The sequence below is a fragment of the Psammomys obesus genome, unplaced genomic scaffold, assembly GCF_907164565.1.
Source record: "Psammomys obesus unplaced genomic scaffold, mPsaObe1.curated_primary_1811, whole genome shotgun sequence".
Lineage (NCBI taxonomy): Eukaryota > Metazoa > Chordata > Mammalia > Rodentia > Muridae > Psammomys > Psammomys obesus.
The window spans coordinates 10,643,557-10,665,923 of NW_026591918.1; the positions used below are offsets into that span (position 1 = coordinate 10,643,557).

Sequence of the window (22,367 nt, forward strand, 5' to 3'; positions counted from 1 at the left end):
AGAAAAAAAAATTGCTAACATCTTCCCTTGCACAAAAGTTCAAGATAGGATAAAATAAGTTCAAAAGTCTCATTGTGTGACATAATGACTAAACTTAATAACCATGTATTATATAGCCTTTGAGTGGTCCATCTATTTACCTTCATTCCCTAACCAGTTCTTTATCCTCTCTGCCAAGGTTCTTTTTTCAATTTGTTTACTTATTCGATGAGAATTCTATACATTATATTTTGATCATATTTTTCCCCCTCCTAAACCTACCTACCTACTTACCCAATTTTAGATATTTTCTCAAAAAAAAAAAAAAAAAAAAAAAAAAAAAAAAAAAAAAAAAAAAAAACACCAAAAATACCCACAAAAAATACCCAAAAATACCCACAAAGACATGGAGTCTGTGTTGTGTTGGTATTGTTGGCCAACTACTCCTGAGCATGGGGCCTGCCCTGGGGTGTTTTGATGTGCCCGCTGTCACTCCACTGAAAACAAAACTGATTTTTCCTTTCCCAGGAGCTATCAATTGAGAATAGCTTCTTTCCTGGGGTTAGAATCCTATCTTCTCCAAAAGTTTATAGAACACAAACCAGAATTTAAGTTAGGGACATATTTAATTTCTTATGTCTTTTCCTGGGGAGAAAATTAAAGGAATCTAATTATGGTTTTCTTTTATTACAGGCAATCTCAGGCTTTTCTTGCCAAGGACTGGCATGTGGATTCATTCTCATGGAGTAAAGACTCAGTTTTGACTTGACCAAAGAGTTAATGTGGATTTATGCCCTTAGGGTCCTGAGTCATGACACTCAAATCATAGCCATACTCCTTCTAAATGGAAATCATGCTGACAGTCCTGCTCAAAAGTAGATTTCTGAGACTGACCTCCATCTACTACCAATCAAATGTCTGAGAGTCAGCCCAGAAATGTGAATTCTGACCAGGACTTCCAGGCAAAATTTTGCAGGCTTTCCTGTGCTAAAATGGAATAGCAGGCTTTTCCACTTAGCATAATCACTCTACAAGGGCCTCAGTGTCCTTTGTATCTAAATCACCAAATCTGTTGGCAGAACTATGTATCTGCTTCATGCCCTATACTGATATACAAAAAGGAATCTCTTTTTTTTTCTTTTTTTTATTCTTTATTAATTACACTTTATTCACTTTGTATCCCTCCCCCGTGGTTCCCTCCCTCCTCCTGTCCTAATCCCTCCCTTCCTCCACCCTCTGCATGCATGCCCCTCCCCAAGTCCACTGATAGGGGAGGTCTTCTTTTCCTTCCTTCTGATCCTAGTCAATTAGGTCTCATCAGGAGTGGCTGCATTGTCTTCTTCTGTGGCCTGGTAATGCTGCTTCCCCCTCAGGGGGAGGTAATTAAAGAGCAGGCCAATCAGTTCATGTCAGAGACAGTCCCTGTTCCTATTACAATGGAACCCACTTGGATACTGAACTGCCATGGGCTACATCTGTGCAGGGGTCTTAGGTTATCTCCATGCATAGTCCATGGTTGGAGTATCAGTCTCAGGAAAGACCCCTGTGCTCAGATTTTTTTGGTTCTGTTGCTCTCCTTGTGGAGAGGAATCTCTTTTTAAAGAAAAACATGAAGGATTAATATTTTTAGTGTTTCACTTTGTGGTTTATAAAAGGCATCTCTATTCAATGACGCAGGGTGCCACCACATTTTACTTTAAAAGAAAGGAAAGGAGTTTTGTAGCCTCATTAATTTAGAAAATGCTATATTAAACAACATTTCTTTACCCACCAACTTTACTATACAATATCAACAAGAGTCAACAGAGTTGTATATTTTACGGATGATCACTAAATACTAACCAGGACATGAACATTAGCCACCATGCTGATACCAACTCTTGAATCACCTTTGAACAGTCATAGGTGACTCACAGTCCGTGTTCTGTTGAAGACTGACGGGGTAAGGTTAGAGCTATGATTACCTGCATTGCGAACAGAGCCTTGCAGAAGCGTGACCACAGTGTTCAGCATCACACAGGTGAGTTCCCTCTCTGGATCCTGCACACCGGGATTGGACTCTTTCTTTCCTGTCACATTTAAGAGTCAATAAATACGTACTAGGTCTCCACGGCACAACCCACAACCTCTTCCTCCTTTGGTGTCCTGCCTTCATAAGGAGACATGATTGCAATGCTTCCATTAGAAGGGAGCATGCATCCCAACTCTGAAGATACAACCTGGGAACCCCTAACCTCAGTGGCTCTCCAGCCTGAGCACGTCAGAAATCTGGAGAGTCAAAGGGTTATGCTAAGCACCTTCCTCAGAGCTGGTGGGTTAGACCTGGAGTGAGGCTGCGTAATTGTTGTTTCTAACACGCTCCCAGGTAAGGCCGATGGACCTATTGCAGCAACCCCGCTCCAAGAAACACCACTCTTGATAACAAAGCAAGCCCTGCCACCCTGACCTTCCCCATACAGCCTGCCACACGTATCTAGAAGAGACAGTTGCTAGCTCATTGCCTGAGCTAAAAAGTAGCGTGAGGGGATATGGAACAGATAGACAGGCCATTAGATCCTAAGGACCAGACCAGGTCTCTTCATCCACTGCTGATCCCCAGTGCTGGGAAAGCAAACTTAGCTTCTATTTGGAGAATCAAAATAAGTAAATGAATGAGCACAAGAAGAATTTATTTACCAGACACGGAGTGCAGAAGAATCAATAGGTCACATTTAAAAATGCAAAGCACTAAGACTGGAAACACTGGCTCCCGGGAGAAGCTAAACTCTTCTGGGAATGTTTGTAAGTCTGGGGTTGGATCGAAAATCAGATCTGATCTTAAGCTGCTAGAAAGGCACCGTCTGTCTAGGGTGCCATTCAATGAGACTGTGTCCTGCCTTCCCTATAAACAGCAAGGAAAGCAAGGGATCAGCTGTGTTAACTTCATGCAGGAGGCTACTGAAGGCAAGAAGTTGGCTATGGTTAGAAGGCTTCCCCCAAAGCCCTGTGCTGGGAGTCTCTAACTCACCCTTAAAGGTACTTGGAGGTACATCCTTTGGGAAGTAATTAGCATTGGATAAAGTCATGAAGATGGGCTGTATAAACTGGCAAGACTGAGCTATCTCACTGTGCTATGCTCCTTATGTGTTGTACTAGAGCAAGAACATCTTCTCATACCTGATAAAACAGGGTCAAATGAAAGGGGAGGAGGTCTTCCCCAATCAGTGGACTTGGAAAGGGGCAGGGAGGAGATGAGGGAGGGTGGGATTGGGAGGGAATGAGGGAACGGGATACAGCTGAGATACGGGGTTAATAAAATGTAACTAATAATAAAAATTAAAAAAAATAAAAATTAAAAAAAAATCATCTCCATACGCTGGCACCATGATACTGGACTCCCCAAATTCCAGACCTATATGCCAAATAAACTTCTATCTGGGAAGACAGCATTGAGAATATATCATTGGAATGCAAATAAACTATCTTTGCAAATTTCCCAGTCTATGGCATTTTGTTATAGTAACAGAAAACAGACCCAAACTACCAAGCAAGAGAAAGAAGTATAGAGGCACCTACTTCCAAGGCTTGGTCTCACTAAAGGCCTAGACACACAAAAGCATCCTGGAAACACATTGTCTTACATCCTGATCCTATTTGTAAACATTCTGGGGTAGGACTCAGTTCTTTCCTGAACACCTGAAGGTGCTTAGGTTTCGTCTTCTACAGAGCAAGACTGAAGCGACAGGGACACCAACATGTGCGAGAATTCCTGGCACCTTTTACATGCCGCACATAATACTGAGTGCTTTCCCTTTAACTCTTACAAGGCCTATAGCATAGCTACTGTCATCTTGCAGAGAAGAGAATGGCCTCGTAGACGTGAGGTAACAGGATAAGATCATCCTGCTTCTACCACAGCCATGCTTCCCGCCAAGACTGACAGGTCCCCACACTAACACATTCTCCATCAGCTTCCTCTTTCCCAAGAAACAGAAAACAGACAGATTTAGCCCTTTTGACTAAAATCTGACGCTGAATTCCAAAAGCATGTGGGGACTGGAGAAGCCTCCGGGCCCATCCCACCAGTGAAGCAAAGGGGATGGAGAGAAGGGAAAGGTGGGGAGAAGCGAGCAGCTGGATTCCTGTGTCCTGCCGACCCCCCTCCAGGCTGGCTTCCAAGGGCAGCAGGGAGTGAAAGATTTGATAAAACTAAAGGGAATGGGGAAAGGAGGCTGTGCCTAGCTCCTGTTTGAAAATCCTTGGAGGTGAGGATTTCAACGCTCCATGTATAGTGTCCCCAGTGGGGCAAGCATGAGCCATGGTAAAGTAGGTGTGTAGGCCATGAAGACTGAGAGGCAGCAGGGCTCTGGAACCCTACTCTCAGTGGGAGACCACAAGCCACACCCCAGCAGACCCCAAAAGGGCCCCCAAAGCCCAGGCCACTACAGGCTCCAGTATCCCCTTGCCGTACTGAAGGATCAGACTCCCTGATGGTTTTCACCGGTATGTCCAACAATAACTTGAGAATTCCTTGAGTCAGTTTCTGGAGTTCACTTAAAATGGTGTCTGTCCCTAACACCTCTGGGGAAGACTCAGAGACTGCTTGTTCTGTGCGAAGCTACGTGCCCCGGAGCTCCTCTCTCTGTCCACCACAGCACGATGCACATACTGCATTTTCTGTCACTCTGCAGAGTAGCTAGCTAACACCGCCTAGCTAACAACCACCTCAGCCCGCTTGCCCACCCCTCTAAAGAGGCACCTGACTTCCTCATGATCTTGGCCTGTTTCCGGAGCTGGGCCAGCAGCAGGCCTAGTAGTCCTGAGTCCCGGAAGATGTCTGTGAAAAGCTGGTCACTGGCCGTGATCCTGAGGATGCTCTGCAAGGCCATGAGGGTGCAGGGGTGCTCTGGGCTCTCCTTGATCAGACGCTGCACCTTCGCCAGGATTTCATGGGGCACGTAGAGGAACTTGAACACCAGCGTCTCCAGCAGCTGGAAGAAGCGCAGCTGCACGGGGGTGGGCTTCAGGGGCACAATCTCCACAAACTGGGAGATGGGCTGCAGCGTCCACTCCAGCAGAAAGAAATTTCGAGGGTTCCAGGCCCACATGGTCTTGATGGCCGAAAGCACTTGGGTGCAAAGGACAGCGTCACTGGCTCTGTGGAAAACATTCTGCAGGACCTGGAAGGCCTGGAGATTTTTAACAGTCACCCCTGGCGGCGAAAAAAACAACAGTTCCGCAAGTTAGCTCCCTGCCTGTCTAGAAATGCATACTTGAGTTCTCGGCAGGACAAAGAATCTGTCATTTCTCTTTTTTAGTTCAAGAGTACACATGCAGGAAATCTCAAGACTCCAGCCATTGTGGTGGAGAAGGGGCTGCAGGGCTGCATCTATTCCAAAGAGAAGCTAATAGTGTTGCAGCTCCGGCCACTCTGAACCGAGCAATGAGAGCCCATTAACCACCCTGTCTACAGATGCACGTTAAGGTAGATTGGGGGATCTATTGAGGTAGATCAATCAGAAGCAATCCAACCAGTTTCTTCCTATTTAAAATCACGGGAAAGTGACGATCCACACCACTGAGCACAGCCGGGCCTGGAGATTCGGTTTCCACCAACTACCACCAAAAGATGATGGAGATGATGGTACAATGTCAGGTTGTCCTCTAGACAGGCAATTGGTTGCACTTTCATTACCCATTTGGCCTTTTTCCTCCCATTTACTCTCTCTAACCCCAGGACTTCTGGTCCAAAGCCCCCTTTCTGCCTTGAATTCGCTAATAACTTGGAGGCTCTCCCCTGCCAGTCACATCTGACCCTCTTTGTCTGCTTAGGTCCTACCCAATGCCCTTTTCTACCTGGCGCTTGCAGCCTTTCCTCACATCCTGTCACTTCCTGCCCCTGCTTGCATCTCCAGACCCACCCAACTGCTTCAGACCACTGTCTCTTCCTGGCTCAGTACTTTGTGCCATTAAACTCTTTCCCTTCCTTTCAACCTAGACAACTCAGACTTAGCCTTCAAATTTCCCTCAGTGGGTTGTCTGTGCAGGGTTTCCTAAAAGACCCACTAGAGGTCAGGCATTTGCCAATGCTTCCATGCAGCTTTGCCTCTGTTAAGCAATATTCCCTCCACTTGCTACACAAAATGAACTCCTTGTCGCAAAGCTGAAATTTCACAGGTGGAAAGTCGGTTAAGGGGAGATTCAATGTCCATGGGTCTGGTTATGTCTCTGAAGGTCACAGAAGCATCAGACCATGTGGCATGATAGACAGGTGCAAATGGAATCAGAGACCTGCAGAGCCTTCCGAGACATAAGACTGACTCTCCAGTTACCTGGAGACACAATGAGGACCCACCAGAAGCCTCGAGATGGAACTTGAAGCCTTCAAGCTGAGGATAAGTGACACTGTCAAACACCTTCAGTTCTGCCCTCCCACAAGTTGTCAGCCACATCACCAGCTCGATGAGCTCCTCGAGGTGGGGTTCCACCTCACCCTGGGTCAGCCCATCATACCTGCAGGAAAAACAGGGTCAGCTCCTGGAAGGAGAGGCTGCATTGCATACAGCCCCCCTCAGAAAGACCAGAAGGTCTCTTTTCGGGGAGAAATCAGCACCAAAGGCAAGGAGAGGGCCTTGCATAAACATCACTCCAATGCAAACTCCAGCCTTCCACCTAGTGAAGTGCAATCAGATTTATTCACTTCTGTTTTATGAGTATTTTGCCTGCACGGATATATTTGCACTGCGTGTGCCTGCAGAGGTCAGAAGAGGATGCTGGCGCCCCTGAAACTGGAGTTACTGATGGTTGTAAGCCACCTTGTAGGTGTTTATAACTGAAAATGGTCCTCCACAAGAGCAGCAAGGAAGGGCTCTTAACCACTGAGCCATCTCTCTGACTCCCATCAGTTCCCTCTTATTGTGCTTTGCACTCTATAGTTCTATTGTCATTAGTCAGCTGTGGCCTCAAGACATCAACTAGAACTGGGGTGTAGGTCGGTTGGTAGAGTACTTGCCTAGCATTCACAGTGCCCTGGTTCTGATCCCTACACTGTATAAGGCCAGTTGTGGTGATGTTTACCTATAATCCCAAAATTCAGAAGGTGGAGGCAGGAGGATCAGAAATTCAAGATCATCCTTAATAGTATTGAAAGCTTGAGACCAGCCTGAGTCATTTGCATGCATTACATGAGACCTTATCAAAATAAAAGAAGATAAAATAAAATTTCAAAGCACAGACACACACATAGAGAGAGAGATCAACTAAGAATTCCAGAAATAAAAATATCATGCTTTAAATTAACTTGTTATAATATAGCTACCATATAAATATTGTATTTTGCTATTAACTATTGTTAACCTCCTACTATGAACAATTTACAGATTCAGCTTGATTATCAGTATGTATGTAGATGAGAAAACATGTATTTGTCTGGTTCTGTAAGATCCATTGCCGAAAATGTCCACTGGAGCTCTGTCAGTGAGCAAAGACTGCTACACAGAGGAACCTGTGAGGGAGTGTAGTCTTGTTTAGAGAACGGCTGCTTTCTATGGCTGGATTCCCAAAAGGCATGAACTTAAGAGGCTCACAGAGCAGAGGGCACCTCCAGAATGGAAGGCTTGCTATTTCCAGGGAGGAAAAAGAAAACCTAGACAGCCTGGGAAAGATGTGAATTTCTGAAGTCTTCCTCATGCCCAGCCTATGGCTGATGGCGTCCATGTTTACCTGACAATGGTCAGGAGGTATCTTTCTTTACTTATAGGGCAGGAGGGCCCCTGGAGTCTGTCCAGCTCTGCCCTTTACAGGTGAGGAGCACGTGAAACATGGCTCCTGGAAAGACAGGGCGAGAAGGCAGTGAGCTGGGCAGCCACCTCCTCACACTAGTTTCCCTCTGTCCTCCATAAAAAGCCTAGGAAAAGCGCCCAGTTACTGAACAGAGGAAACATAAAAAATTCTATCTAGGGCACCACAGTGGCCACAGCCATCTGGCCACTAACCAGGCTGCTTACTGTGCAGGAATGGTATACCCAAAACATGTATTCTTAACATCCCTTTGAAGGACAGCTTTGCTTTATTGAAGCCTTGTAGAGATGGAGATTCTTCACTGAGAGCGTTCAGCCTCTCTCATCCAAATCTCCTGCAGTGCAAGTGAAGCATGCTTCTGTCATGAAGTCTGTCAAAGACTTGCTCAGGTCCACTCCATTGAGGAGAAGCCAAGCCAAGCCCAAAGGAATGTACACAGCCTTGCCCCGAAGCAGCTTCCCCAACTTCAGGGGAAGAGCTCAGGCCACAGAAGGATTTCTGTTTATTTCCATCCAGTGCTCATGCTAACACCTAGGCACCCAAACCAGAGTGGAGAAATTGATCCAGCCCCAGATGCACGATGCCTTTCCCATAGTTCGTAGGTCTGGGAGAAAAGGCCTTCACTTGAGGGTTGATCTCAGAAACAACAAGCGGGGGACAGGCCTTGTGAGGTGGCAAGCGAAAGGAAGCTCACTGAGAGGCGTTCTCAGTGACTGTCTCACCAGATGACTGTACCAGGGGTTTGTGAGAGCATGGAGTGGAAGCGTACGGAGGACAACTTTATGGGGTAGTTACCCATCAGTTCCAACGGTGATGAAGAGCTGAAGGAGGGCTACACAGCCCTCCAAACACTGAGGTAGGGTATATTGCAGCAGACCCCAGAAAGCATCTGAGCGACTCCCATGGGCTCTAAAAGATGGGAGTCAGGCCAGCAACAAGCAGGTGTTGTGTGCCGTTCAATGGACTAGCTAAAGTGGTTGTTATTGTCACTCACTGATTCCCTAAAGAAGTGGTTTCCATGTCTATCTGCATGCTGAGTTACTGCTGCAGGACGAGGTCTTCCTACCATGCTCTTAGGAGCCTTGAATTCCATGATATGCTGAAACACTCTTGCCATTTTTCTCCCACCAAAGCATCCAGACAACACTGAGCGCCACAGCTTGACTGGGTCACGTTTCCCTCCCCGCTCACCAGGCCACTTACCGCAGCAGTACCTTGAGTAGCAGAGGGTAGCCTTCCCCGTTCTCAAACTCCAGGAGCAGCGCAGAGGAGATGGGGTAGGAGTCCTTCACAAAATTCAGGATGAGGCTCACAGCCTCGCTCACCTCGGGTGCAGGGAGAGTGTCTGCCAACTTGGAGAGGTTCTGAACTGAGAGTCGGACACAGTCAGCAGCTGTGGGAGAGAAGCACAGCCCTCCTGAGCCAGGAAGCAAAAGGTTTTGCTGCTGCTTTCCCTTCTCCCCCATCTACCTCCACTTCAACTTGTACAGTAAGACCTGAGTGAGAGTACGTTGAGAATATTTTCTGCAGACTCTTGGATTCCAGAAGAGGCTCCCTGTGGGAAGGGCCTTCCTGAGAGCAACTGTAACCAGGGTTGGAGGGGGGGGCCAGCCTCTAAGCTCCTCCTTCCCAAGCTATAAGAGAGTCCTGGCCCCTAGATAATGAGATGCCATGTAAGACAGGAGCACTGTGGGAAAACATTAAAAAGCAACACAGAGCCAAGCATGAAGAGTTGAGCAAAAATCAGCTTGATGAGAAGTCCTGGGAAGGAGCAATGCATGAGGTGGACGGTGGCAGAGGGAGAGGAAATGTTTCGGAAACTCGAGAGAAGCCAGGGCATTCAAGCAGAGGTGTGAGCTGCGGGGAAAAGGGGAGGGGGGGGTCTACCCATGAAGAGCCTGCCACAGATTTTGTTGGGTACCTGGAGCGGTGGGAAGTGACAGGAAGGTGTGAGTCAGAAGAAGGATGCCCTCAGAGTGGCATTTGCATGAGTTGGAGACTCTTCTCAGAGGCAGGAAAGTCACAAAAGTGGAACTGAGAGGATGCAGGATCAGACTCTCAGCCGTAAGGACTCTGAAGTGCCTAACGTGGGCCCTTTGGCAAGAGAAGGGCCCAAGAGTAGCTGCTGATGAGGTGGAGACTGGCAGGCCAGCTCCTTTCAAATTACCTGCTAGCCCTCCAGGCCTATAGAGAGTGCCCATATCTGTAAGAAGCCTCTAGACATAGTGGCCCTGGGGGGGAGCTTTCTGAAGCCTTGGCCTGGGCAGCAGAGGACAACAGTCAGAGACCCCTGTGCACCATGCCTCAGCCTTTCCCTAGCCCACTCAGACTCTAGCCAGGGGGAGGGTAAAGGAGACTGAAATGTCCAGGCACAACTTAGCTTCAACTATAAGCATAGGCTGAACTCACAGGAGGATTTGAACCCAATGGCATCTCCTCCAAGGACTGATTTACAGAAAAAAAGAGCGTGGTGGGGCTTTCCCAATTCTAACCAGTAGATGTTCCTTATTACAGAGAGAAGGCAAATCACAGGCCACGTATTTGTGAACACGCAGGTGATATTAGCTGCTCAGTAACCCAGCTTTGTCCAAAATGCCCATTCTCTGGGATCAACCCAAGAAATGTTGTGTTCCAAGATGGCTGTTGTGCTCAACTGGAAGAGCTGAGAAAACACTGGGAAGATGGAGGTGAGCAGAGGGGTGGGAGGCATCCTTTTTAGAGTTGTGCAGCTCCAGAGTTCTCCATGCTTATCTGGAGCTTATCTGGGTCCTGCAGTGGTGGTGAATGCTAAGGAGGGCCCCTGAGAGAGCTAATGGAATTGGCTCACAAAGCATTTCATCTCCAATAAAAACCCAAGTGACGAATGGGATACTGAGGGCAATGTGCCATGTGCTGTCTAGGTACATGTATGTCAGCACCCACTGGAAATCATAACAGTGCAAGGCAATCAACGCTATCATTCTGTCCGCCTTGTAGATGAGACAAGCAGGGCTCTCCCGTGATTGTGGACATGAGATCCCTTGGCAGAGGTGAAATTCACACCCTGGCTGTGGTTCCAGAGTTTCCAGCCTTCACCCCAGACATGCCCCCAACAAGGCACTAAGGTGCAGGAATCAGACACATCCCTGCTTAAAAACAGTTTGTCAAGATCTTCTATCACTCTTGAGTGCCACTTTCCCCATGCCAACATCTGTCTCCAACATCTGATGTAATGAGCAGGCCCTGCATGCTTTCTGGGAGTATGCACATGGTAAATGAGCCCCCCCCCTTCTCCCCTCCTCCAGTGATGTGCAGAGGGGAACAGCACACATTTTCACAAATGGAGTCACACCGTCTAGGGTCTTGTCCTGGGCAGGTTGGCCATTCAATTCTTCTTTCCAGAAATCTGCACTGAAGCTAACAGAGCCCATGGGCCCTGGAGCTTTGCTCCAAGCTAAAGGAAGCCCTTGAGTGACCCCCCCAGCCCACACCTGGTCTCCTGGAACCTACATCGCATGTATTGGATGACGCTGGGGCTCTGAGCTTTGGAGATAGCCCGCAGCACACAGAAGGTAGACTCTTTCCAGAAGAAGCAGCTGTGTTCCCGCAGACAGGTGGTAGCGATCAACAGAGACTGGAGCTCGGTTCCCGAGAGAAGTCCCTCCAGACCCCGAGACTCGCTGCAAATGTTTAGCAGCATCTGGGAGGAACACAAAACAAGAAGGCTCTGGTTAGGTAGGACTCTCCGATGGCAGCTTGCTCCCGGCTTCTCGGCTGCGTCGACAGCCATTCCTCAGCAGAAGGGAGTGGATAGTGTACCCCGTCCTCTATCCCCAGCCAGCACTGTGCACACAGCCAGCTAGGAAAGACGCATCCTGTTCCTGCTTACAAAAACAGCTTCCTGTAAGTCATGTGCCTCCTGAGCATATCAAGAAGTCACACGGTTGACTGACCTGAACCATCGGGGACCCGCACACCTCTACTCTCTGATACTCATGCAGTGCTGAATGACAACACTCAGGGATTCACTTCTCAGAAGTGATGAATCAAGTGGTGCCTGTGACTTTTTTAGAAAATGCTGGCTCCTATTTTGCAAGTCGGATTGAGGGGAAAGGTCCATAAAAAAATGCACTTCCGGACGCCAGGGAGGAGGTGGAACTTGAGAGCACAGGTGGAAGGAAGCAAGGTCTGGGGTGGTGAGCCAAGTTGGGGGAGGACCCCACTCTTCACAGAGAGCACAGGGGAATGTGGATTTTGACACATGGATGCCCTGAAGAGAACAAGGGAAAATCATCTTCTGGCCAACAGGCTTTGCAGAGTGGAGACACAGGGAGAGCTGTGCTGGAGAAGACAAGGCACTTGGAAACTAAGGCTGAGACAGAAACCTCTCAGGAGCAGCCAAGAGCCTGACCCTTGCAAAGCAAGCTCAGGGCAAGAGGAGGCCAGGGCCCTGCTTGCTCACCTGCACAAATATCCTCTGCCCTTGAACATCGCTCTCCGAAAGCTCATCCTTTTCCACAGGAAATGCAAAGAAGAGATACAGGCACTGCAGGAGCAGGGCTGGAAGCCCTGAATCCACCACTCTGCCCAGCGTTTCCTGCAAGGGAAGATCACAGGTCACCCGGGGCAGAGGCAACTCTCACCTGCATGCAGTCCCACATCTGTGGAACTGTAGAAAAGCCACTTCCCCCTCCTCCGCCTTCGGTGTCCTTGACTGGGAAATGCAGGTGACCACGGGACCCACCTATAGTGACTGCTTCTCTGAAAGCTAATTCCTTCCCTCGACCAGTGGAGCCCTGGTTTTTCTCGATTCCCTCTGACATTTGTCCTCCTCAACAGACAGCTCTTAACTTCCCTCACTGCTTCAGGGCTGTCTGCTTCTGCGGACATAAAGTCCTCGCTTAGACTGCAGACACATACCCCCAAGGACAAACACTGAGCACAAGTCAGGGGTCCCCCTACAGTTAGCATCTATGATAAGGCTGTCAACCTGCCTCAGATAGCCATGACGGGTTATACCAGCCCAGCTCCACAGAGACATCCAATCACCTACCTAACACTGCATGCTGAGGGCTGCTGCACCCCACAGCAGCAGCTTGCATGGTCTACAGTCCCTTGCATGGTCCCTACACACAGATTCTCACTCCTATTACCTTTGTGTGTCTCTTGGCCCATCTTGCAAGGGTCTCTGGGCATTTCTACTGATGATCACAACTGCCAGAGTTCCTGAGAGGAAACTAGCCTCTCACCCACTAACCACTCAAGAGGTGGCCTGAGACACCCAGCTTCGTTAGGAGAGGACACAACCACAGCCAGCATGGGGCACACTACACTTAGAGCCAAGAGGTGACCCTCGTTCCAGCTGGACCAGCTGGGAAGGAACATGGAGCCCAGAGCAGGCGCTCTGGGGTGATACACTGGGGTTTCACACAGGAAACGCCATGTCTTCTCCATGCGCCTCCATCATCCAGCTCAGGGTCCCCGGAGGACTAATCGGCACCATGCATGGGACACCCCCACCCTGGCCCTTACTGGTAGGGAGCTGTTGGTAAATTCAGCCATAAATTTTCTCACACTGACCCTATGAGAGAGGACTGTCTAACCCAATGTCTAAGATCACAAAGAGAGCACAGCCAAGTGGCAGGAGTGAAGTAGTTCGCTTGTGGTTGCACACGGCTTGTCCACTGAGAAAGCAGGACCCAAGCCTGAACCTGCGGCCCGGAAGTCCATGTATGACAGCAGAAAGGGAGAAGGGAGTTGGATATAATGAGTCAATGGGAGGAGACAGGCCGCTGCCCTGTGCTGGACTTTAACTCTCTCTGTCCATAGATAGGGGCACCTGGAGGCCCCTGAGAGGCCCAGAACTCACCGAGTCTGTCCCCGTGAGCACATACACTGATTTTAGGAGCAGGTAGCCATCCTGCTCCATGTCACTCTTCCACCGCAGTAGCTGCCCAACTGCAGCCCGGGCTTGCTCTGCAAGATGTCAAAAGCTGGTTGGTGATGCATCCTCTCACCCAGCTTCCAGGGCCTCCTCTTCCCCAAAGATGAGTCTGTGCCCTGCTGCAGAGCACAGGCCTCCTTCCCCACATACCTCAAGGCCACTGGAGTATGCCCCAAACATTACCCTCCTCAAGATTAATAACCCTGGAGGGGGCAGCTTTTATTACCCATAATAGTCATCCATAGTTCCCTATTGCCCCTCCACAATTGGACCCCTGCAATCCAGACTTTTCACTCCCACTTTGTTCATCACCCAACACCTTTCACTGCTGAAGACCCAGCAATCTACCCCAGGCCGAAGCTTCCATCCACCTGAAATTTCCCCTGTCCCTCAGCCCACAGGCCCTGGGGCCCACTGCCCAGCCTCCAGGGGCCAGCTCACGTGACTGGAAGAATGCTAACCAGGTGCTCCAATAAAATGTGCATTCTCTGGCCTCAGTGTTTTAACCAGACCAAGCTCTCCACTGAACATATGGCTCCTTCTCTGGCCCCAGGACATCCCCCAGATAGCGAGGTTGTGCGTGTGTGTACACACGAGTGCGCTCAGTTGAGAGACAGAGCGAGAGAGAGAGAGAAGTGTTTGTGTGCCTCTGCATATCTGTGCCCGTGTGTCTCTATGTATGTATGCGTTTGTATGTAGTATCTGTATATATGATGAGTCACGTGTGTGTGATATCTGAATGCAGAATCTGTGTGAGTGAAGTATCCATATTTAGTGTCTCCGCGTGTGGTACGCAGAAGGTATGCAGTGCGCAGTGTGCCTCAAGTGTGTGACTGTGAGCCTCTCGGTGTGAGATTTTTATGTTTTGTGTCTATGTGTGCAATGTGTCTATGTGAGGGCATGTAGTGACAATGTGACTCTGTGTCTGTGGATGTAGTGTGTCTGGCATGACTTTCTCTCTTTCTCTCTGTGTGTGTGCGTACACACACGTGTGTACTCTGTGTTGGGACTGCATGTGCCTGTGTCACAGGATCAGCCCCTTCCTATGTCCCTGTCTTTTCCCAGGTCCATGCCACTGTCCTGGCAGAAGAGAGCCAAGGAATTTGTGAGGAGGGTCGGTTTACAGCCAACTTTATTTGCCATTGTGCGCTCTTGCACTTTAGACCCTCTTTTTTTTTTTTACCTGCAGGCTTTCCAGCAAGTGCCTGTTGTATTTCTTGGGCCAGCTGGTCAGATACATCTTCTGCCAGCCTTTGGAGACTGCGAAAGCAGATGATCCCCACAGAATGTTCCCAGGCCTGAAAGGCAACGAACAGACTCCAGTTAGAGGGCACAATGCAACCAGCCACGCATGAAAGTCACCTGGCCTGCCTCCCGCCATCCAAAGGCTCCACTTCCTGCCCCAGGTATAACCAAAAAGCCGCCCATCATCCACTTCAATGGTTGGCCTCGGTTGTCACTTGGTAAGATCTGGAGACATCATGGCATCTCATCTCTGTGGGAGTGTTGAGGGGTTTTCTATACTGGGTTAAATGAAGTGGGAAGACACACATAAATATGGGCATCATCTCTCAGTGTATTAGGCCCAGACTGAGTAATGAGAAGAAAGGGAATGAATGTTCCTTTCTCTCTCTCTCTCTCTCTCTCTCTCTCTCTCTCTCTCAACTGGAAATGCAATGCGCCCAGCTGCCTCACGTTCCAGCTGCCATGACCTCTGATGGGCTGTGCCCTGGAACTGTAAACCATAATAAGCCCCTCCATCTCTTATGTACTAGGTGGTAGGGATTCCTCTGCTACGTTTTGAGTTAAATACTGTATTTTTGTTGTTGTTGTTTTGTATTTTAAATTTTCTAGTCTATACATGCTGACCTAACTGGCAAAGGATTATAAATGAAAGAAGATATGATAATGCTTCAGAGCTTTGATAAAACAACAAAACTGGTGATGGCTATTGGACAGTTTGTCTTCAACAAACATTTGACAGGTGTTATCACAATACCCACAATGTACAATAATAATGACGGCCAAGTGCATAATATCACAGTCTTATTTCCACTAACCTTCGAACCAGGCTATGAAGTTGGCGCTACTTTTAGACACACTCCGTAAAAATGGAGCGTGGTGGCTAGTTTTAAATGTCAAACTCGCCACAACCTTGACTCACCTAAGAAGAAAGCCTGGATGAAAATATTTCTAATCAGGTTGGCCTGTACACACGTCCGTGGGGATTTCTTTGGGTTGTTAACTGATAGAGGCTCGGCCCCTTGCAGACGGCACCACTCCCCAGGCAGGGGTTTCAAACCATGTAAGACAGGATAAAGCCAAGTGTAGGCAAGCAGGCAGCATGAGTCTCTTCTTTTCTTTCTGGCCTTGATAAGAGATGTGATGTGGCTAAGTTGTTTTCGAGTTTAATCATGCCTTGACTTCCCCTCAGTGGTGGACTGCATTCTGGAATTATGAGCTAAATAAACCCTTTCTTCCACTATGTTGCTTTTGGTCAGGGCATTTTGTCATAGCAATAGAAATGAAACTAGAATAGAGTGAAGGAGGGAAGTAAGCAAAAGAATCTATTAAAATTCAGCCTCAAGAGTTAAGTTGTTTCAGACAGGCATGGTGGTACATACCTGTGGTACCAGCACTCATGGGCTGAGGATAACAAGTTCAAACCCAGCCTGGGCTACATAATGAGACTGTGTTCAAAAAGAAAGAGAATGAGAGGAGAAAAAGACAGAGAAGAAAAATAGAAAGAGGAAGAGGAGGAGTTGAATTCTTTCACCCACAAGGAGCCCAACCAAGTAACCTTTTCATAGCCATAACCATTGCAGCTGGAAACCAGCAGTCACTCATACATGCTATCTCTAGATGGAAAACAGTTCTCTGATCTTGGAATTTCAGAGGTAAGATACTGTCCTTCCCCAGGACCATGAACTCTGTTGTGCAAACTTTCAAATAAACTCCTTACCTCCTCCCCATATTTCCAAGCCTTCAAAGACCAATTTTCAGGCCATTGACTCTGGAGCATGGATATTGTCTCGGGAGCAGTGGGAATCCTGGAGGCACGCGACAATAAAGCAAATAGGACCACTGTGACTTGAGCAGTAATTGTACTCAGAGCCAGGGCTCCCAAGGCACAGCTTCTTCCTGGGACTGTGATGGGCGCTTTCTCCAGGCTGCTTTAACTCTTTCAGGCCGCCAGGGTGCAGTTTGATGCACAAAGCCAGTCATTCACTGAATGGTAGCATGGAGACCCCAAAGAGTTAAAGCAGCTTCCAAAAGACCCTAATTTTTTTTTTCCAAACTGGGACTTGCATGCTGAGAGAATATTGCTCAATATTTAAAACAAAACAAAACAAAAACAAAAAAAAACTTTTATTTACTAAGCTGCACCATCATGCCTTGTGGCTGTCCCTTCTCTTCTCAGACAACAAAGAAAATGATGCTATGATCTCCAAAGGAAAATAAACAAAGACAAAAGCTCATGAAGAGATGGGAGGAAACCTCAGCTTCTCAGGACAAACAGTGTGCTTGGGTTTCCTGCCTGACCATGGTACTGTTACTCTCGCTGCGGTCTGGTAGGTCTGCCACTGAGTTTTGGCCATTCCTAAGGCTTCCTGCTTGGTGTGACACTATGGACAACATCATTTGTAAATTAAAAACAGAAGTAAAAGCGGTAGGGCAAAGCTTCTGCTAAAACAACGAAGCTGCAGTTCTCCCAAGGTGAGAGTAAACCATGGCCGGTCTCCACTGCAAGGTAGAAATAGACTCAGGAGTGAGCTAGGAGAGAGGCTGACTTCTCTGTCCCCTTTGGAAATCACACTAAAAAATACACTGTTGGTTATCTCTGCTGTTATATTCAGTGTTACTTACTTTATTCGAGTACCAGTAGATCCAATTTTGAAATGACCATATTTAATGATACAAACTTCGATCAGTAGTTAGTTAAGAGTGAGCATGCGTGCAACCACACACACACACACACACACACACACACACACACACACACAGGGCAGTGGGAGATGAATGAACATATTCCTGTCCTTGGGCTGTTTACTTGGGACTGTCTAATCTTCCTCTGCTTGGCAGCAACACTCTACAAGTAAGTGTCCCAGCATTCCAAGTGACAAGAGGTAGCAGCATGAGTCTCCCGAGCCTATGCCGAGAAATGTTTTTCTTCCCTATTCTTTTAGCCAAGCCACCAAAACTCACTTAGATTCAAGAAGAAGATTGCAGTAAAGGTATCATTGCGGATCCCAGTCCTAACGGATACATCTCCAATGCAACTCCCACACCTAAGGTTCAGGCATTATTGAGGAAGAAAGGGAAGAAAGAGTGTAAAGAGTTAGAGGATCCGGGAGCTTGCTGTGAAATTGCGTCTTCTAGAAATGTCAGAAGCTACACTCGTGAAGTCTCACCAGCATGGCTCACTAAGCATGAGATAAACAAGGACACAGCAATAGATATACTGATGTGGACAAGAGGAAGTCCAAGAGATCCCAAACCTGAACAAAGAACTAAGGTAACTAAAGAATGTTAGGTTAGGAGCAATAGTCATCCCCAGGAAGAGCATACCAATTGGTGATCTAATACCAAATGGCCAGGCCTGCAAACATATACAGAGAAGTAGCATTACACAGAGTGAGCAGGTATATTTGTGTATTTAGGAATGTGTGTGTGTGTTTATATTTTTTAAGGTGGTATACCAAAGCTTTTACTGAAACAAAAAGAAATGATGTGTGTGTGTGTTTGTGTAAAACAACAATTAATGAAAAAGGAGGCCGTGAATTTGAAAGACAGCAAGGAAGAGTATATGAGAGAGTACACAGGAAGACAAAGAAGAGGGGAACTGATGCAACTATATTATAGCTCACAAGTTAAAAGAAATATTAAAAAAAAAAAGAAGGAACACAGACCTCCCTTCTTCCATCTTCAGTCCAGTTACTAACCAGGCCCAACCCTGCTTAGCTTCTGAGACCAGATGAGACTGGGCGTGTTCAGGGTGGTATGGCCATAGAGAAGACCTCCCTTCTTACGTGAGCAGTGTGAGATCATTCACAGAGCATGACATCCACAGACCTCCCTTTTCCCCAGTGTACCTCCCCAGCTCCAGACACTGGGGGATTTTACAATCCCTTCTGGGTCCTCTCCGCCTTCCTTCCTGCTTTTCTCAAAGCACAGATGCTAAGAACAGTCTTCATCAGTGAGGCATACAGTGTTGGTCCCGTAACTGTTATCACAGTGTTTTTGAATGACCTGGAGTGTTTCCCATCTACTGAAGATGAGATCCTCTGATGGGGAACGTTGTCAAGATCCAAAGGCCACAGTTCTGCTTAGACGAAGAACAGCAGTCCTGACAACCCCGTGTTGCTTCCTATGTGATGTAATAACACCTCTTTCCTGCCCTCAGCACCCTGTAGTCAGCTTCGGAAACATTGTGTGTACAGGGGGGTAACAGTTTTGTTACCAAGAGAAAAGTAAGGCCCTAGACAGACAGAGTCATTGTGTCGTGCGCCATTATGGGCCGAGAAAAAGGGAAAGCAGATAGGCCCCACCCTACAAACTCAAGCACTGAGCAAGGGAGCCCAGTGGTTAGCAATGCTGACTTCAGACAAACTTTCAGTTCAGTTCTGCTCCCAGATAACAACTGGATGACCTTGGACAGGTTGCTCAACATCTGCAGCCTTCTATTTCCTCACTTACAGAACTGGTATTAACATTGGTCAATATTAGCATCCATGGGTTTATGATGAGAACTGTAAACACTTAGCTGAGTGTCGGGTCAGACAGAGCTTGGTGAGTGCTGTCTAGGTCCATCTGACATCACAACACCGTCCTGAAGGTCTTATTTCTGCCACCTGCTAAGTGCTTGAACCTGGGGCATCACTTTCCTTCAGGTGCCTTTTGTTTCTATTCTGCTCCTAGACTTACAACGGGTTTGCATCCCAATAAACCCACTGTAAATAAAAATACATAAAAAAAAAAGCAGGCCTGCTGAGCGTGCAACTACATCAGTGGTCAGCTGTGGTACCTCAGCTGATCAAAAGCTGGGACCAATGACCTCAGTCCAGCACAGTGAGAGAGGACACTGCCAGCCTCAGAGAAGGTAAGAACTTTAAGTCTAAAATCCACTGGTGGGTGACTGCATATTACTTTGCACATAAAGCTGAAGTATCATGAGTCAAACCATGGTAAGTCAGTGGCCATCAGTGTAATTCGAGTAGTGCTAGACAGAACAAGGTGAAACTAAAAAGAAAGAGAGGGCTAGAGAGATGGCTCAGAGGTTAAGAACATTGGTTTGCTCTTCCAGAGGTCTTGAGTTCAATTCCCATCAACCACATGGTGGCTCACAACCATCTATAATGAGATCTGGTGCCCTCTTCTGGTGTGCAGGTGTACACGCAGTCAGAACATTGTATACATAATAAATAAATGAATCTTTTTATTAAGAGAGAGAGAGAGAGGGGGAGAGAGAAACCCTAGGTCAGGATTAAGACACTGTTGACTTTGGCCTGGCTGAGAACTCTTCTTTATGTGCAAAGGAGACATGAGCCCGACCACAGGGAAGAGCCTGTGAACTTGATTTCTGACTCACCTCTCAAGTCTGCCCCTGCCAGAATTCCATATCCTTCAAACTCCCCATAGGCCTTCCTCTTACCAAAATGGTAACCAAAATCTTGCATCGGTTGGTGGCTCCACTGCCCTTCTCAAGACTCACTGAGTTAAAGCATGCATGAGTGCTAGCCTTCACCAAGCCTGACCTGCACAAGGCTCACCCCCTTCTCCCTTAGTCTGACTGACAAAGTAGCTATTCTGACTGTGGGGACAGTCGGGCATGTCCCCACACCTCAGGAAATAATTCCTTTCCAAGCAGGAACAACTCAAACTCCTGTGTGTACATTGCCTCCATTCAAAGAGCATTCTAGGTCACCTTATTTGTCCTTAGGCCCAAAATAAGCACCAAGTTTAGACATTCCACCTCCATCAAATGAAGTAACTCAGAGATTTTTATATACATTTGGGAGTTTCAACTGTCCAATTCCTGATATTATATCCACCAATTTTTTTTCCAAAAAAATTAAAAGGTGATTTTCATATTGTTTATAAGCCATGCTGTTTATGGTACTTTATAACAACTCATGAACAAACCAAGGCAAGCCTTTGGGCTCATCAGAGACCAGTCATGTTGATATTCAAACCAGCTTTGTTTCTAGCCATTCCTCAAGTATCCTCAAAGCACTGTGTCAGCCTATGATCCGGAAGAGCAGCAGTGCCTCCATGTTAGCAATGGCACGTGTTTCCAGATAGCTAGAAATGCGACTTGTGCATGACCTCACTAGAAACAAAAGCTGAATACAGTTTACACAGGTGGTCATCAAAACATCACGCTGTACCCTGCAAGTAGCTCCAGTTCTACAGCCAAATAAAAATTAAATCAAATTTGGGATTCTGACCTTTAGGAACAGGGGAAGAAGGCTCAGCAAGTTCTTCCGGCGTTCTTCTGGGTTCTTGTGCAGTAGCTGCTGATATTCCAGAAATTTGTTTTCAAGCATATCCCAGAGGACAGTGGGTCCAGGACACGGCCCTTCTAGTGGAAAATCAGGCTTCACAGCAGGGGTCTGGCCTTCCTTTTGGGAACCTGGGTCCTCAGGTCTGTCCTCAGGCTTTGAAAGATCTTCAGCCTCCATCCTTGGCAAAGTAGATCTGAATCCCGAACAACTGAAAACGAAAAATCTTTCTATGTCACTTCCTGATGACTGATTGGGAGAAAAGTCCAACATTATTCAATTCAGCTTCGGGGATGGCACCTAGGTAAGCTTCTGAACCCTACTCAAATGAGGAAGGATTACCCAAAAATATTCAGACTTAGATGTGATTAACACATGCAATCAACAGTACCGCCTGTGCCGGGCGCTGTGCAGAACTCATTACACACATTTTGATGCAGTGCGGCTGAGCGGGTGTTCTGATCCTCTCTGTGGATTCCTAAAGAAACCTCCTCCCAGGGCAGGAGGCTTGAGGAGACTGTACATCAGGTTGTTGCTAAAGCCTGGTGCTACTTCAGGCTGATCTACTTCTAACGGACTGAAGAAATGCAAAAGATGCAAATATTTGAGCAGCAGAATCATGAGGTTCTTTAAAAACAAAAAGTCTGGGGCTGGAGAGATGGCTCACAGGTTAAGATCACTCGCTGCTTTTGCAGAGGATCCGGGATCCAGGATAAGATAAATAAATCTTTTAACTTGCAAAGTCTTAGGTGTTTTATAAAAAAAAAAAAGTGTTAACTAAGATATAATTCATACAACACACAATTCAGTTATTAATTCTATGTTAAAGATATGTATGTTACATATATACCCACAATTGGCACATAAGCATGTGTATATACCCATATGTAGCATTGGAACCATTTTTTTTAGGTATTTAAATGTCATATGTATAGCTAAGGATGGCCTGGAGCACACATCTGCAATCCCAGATTGCACCTTGGGAAGGTGAGGAAAAAGCATTGCAGATTCAAAGCCAGCCTGAGCTGTATAATGAAGCCTAGACTACATAGCAGATTCGGCCTCAGAAAGAGAGGGAGGGAACAGAAAACAGTTATGCAACCATAGCCATTAGTAACTCCTAAAACTTTTTAATAGGCATGTATTTATGCCTAAATTGTAACTTCTACCACTTAAGTCTGAAA

General features: G+C 47.1%; 1 protein-coding gene across 1 annotated transcript in view; it reads right to left on the minus strand.

The window, feature by feature from the left end:
* The window catches only part of Wdfy4 (WDFY family member 4), a 206,044-nt gene extending 184,681 nt beyond the window's left edge, over nt 1–21,363 (minus strand). Inside the window, exons 1-9 of the mRNA XM_055612466.1 lie at nt 21,130–21,363; nt 14,865–14,979; nt 13,607–13,713; nt 12,200–12,334; nt 11,248–11,437; nt 8,962–9,151; nt 6,314–6,471; nt 4,718–5,170; nt 1,944–2,048 (exon numbers count right to left, since the gene is read on the minus strand). Of these exons, the coding sequence (XP_055468441.1) occupies nt 1,944–2,048; nt 4,718–5,170; nt 6,314–6,471; nt 8,962–9,151; nt 11,248–11,437; nt 12,200–12,334; nt 13,607–13,713; nt 14,865–14,979; nt 21,130–21,363 (1,687 nt within the window). The remainder of the gene's footprint in view (nt 1–1,943; nt 2,049–4,717; nt 5,171–6,313; nt 6,472–8,961; nt 9,152–11,247; nt 11,438–12,199; nt 12,335–13,606; nt 13,714–14,864; nt 14,980–21,129) is intronic.
* Between the last annotated feature and the right edge of the window lie 1,004 nt (nt 21,364–22,367).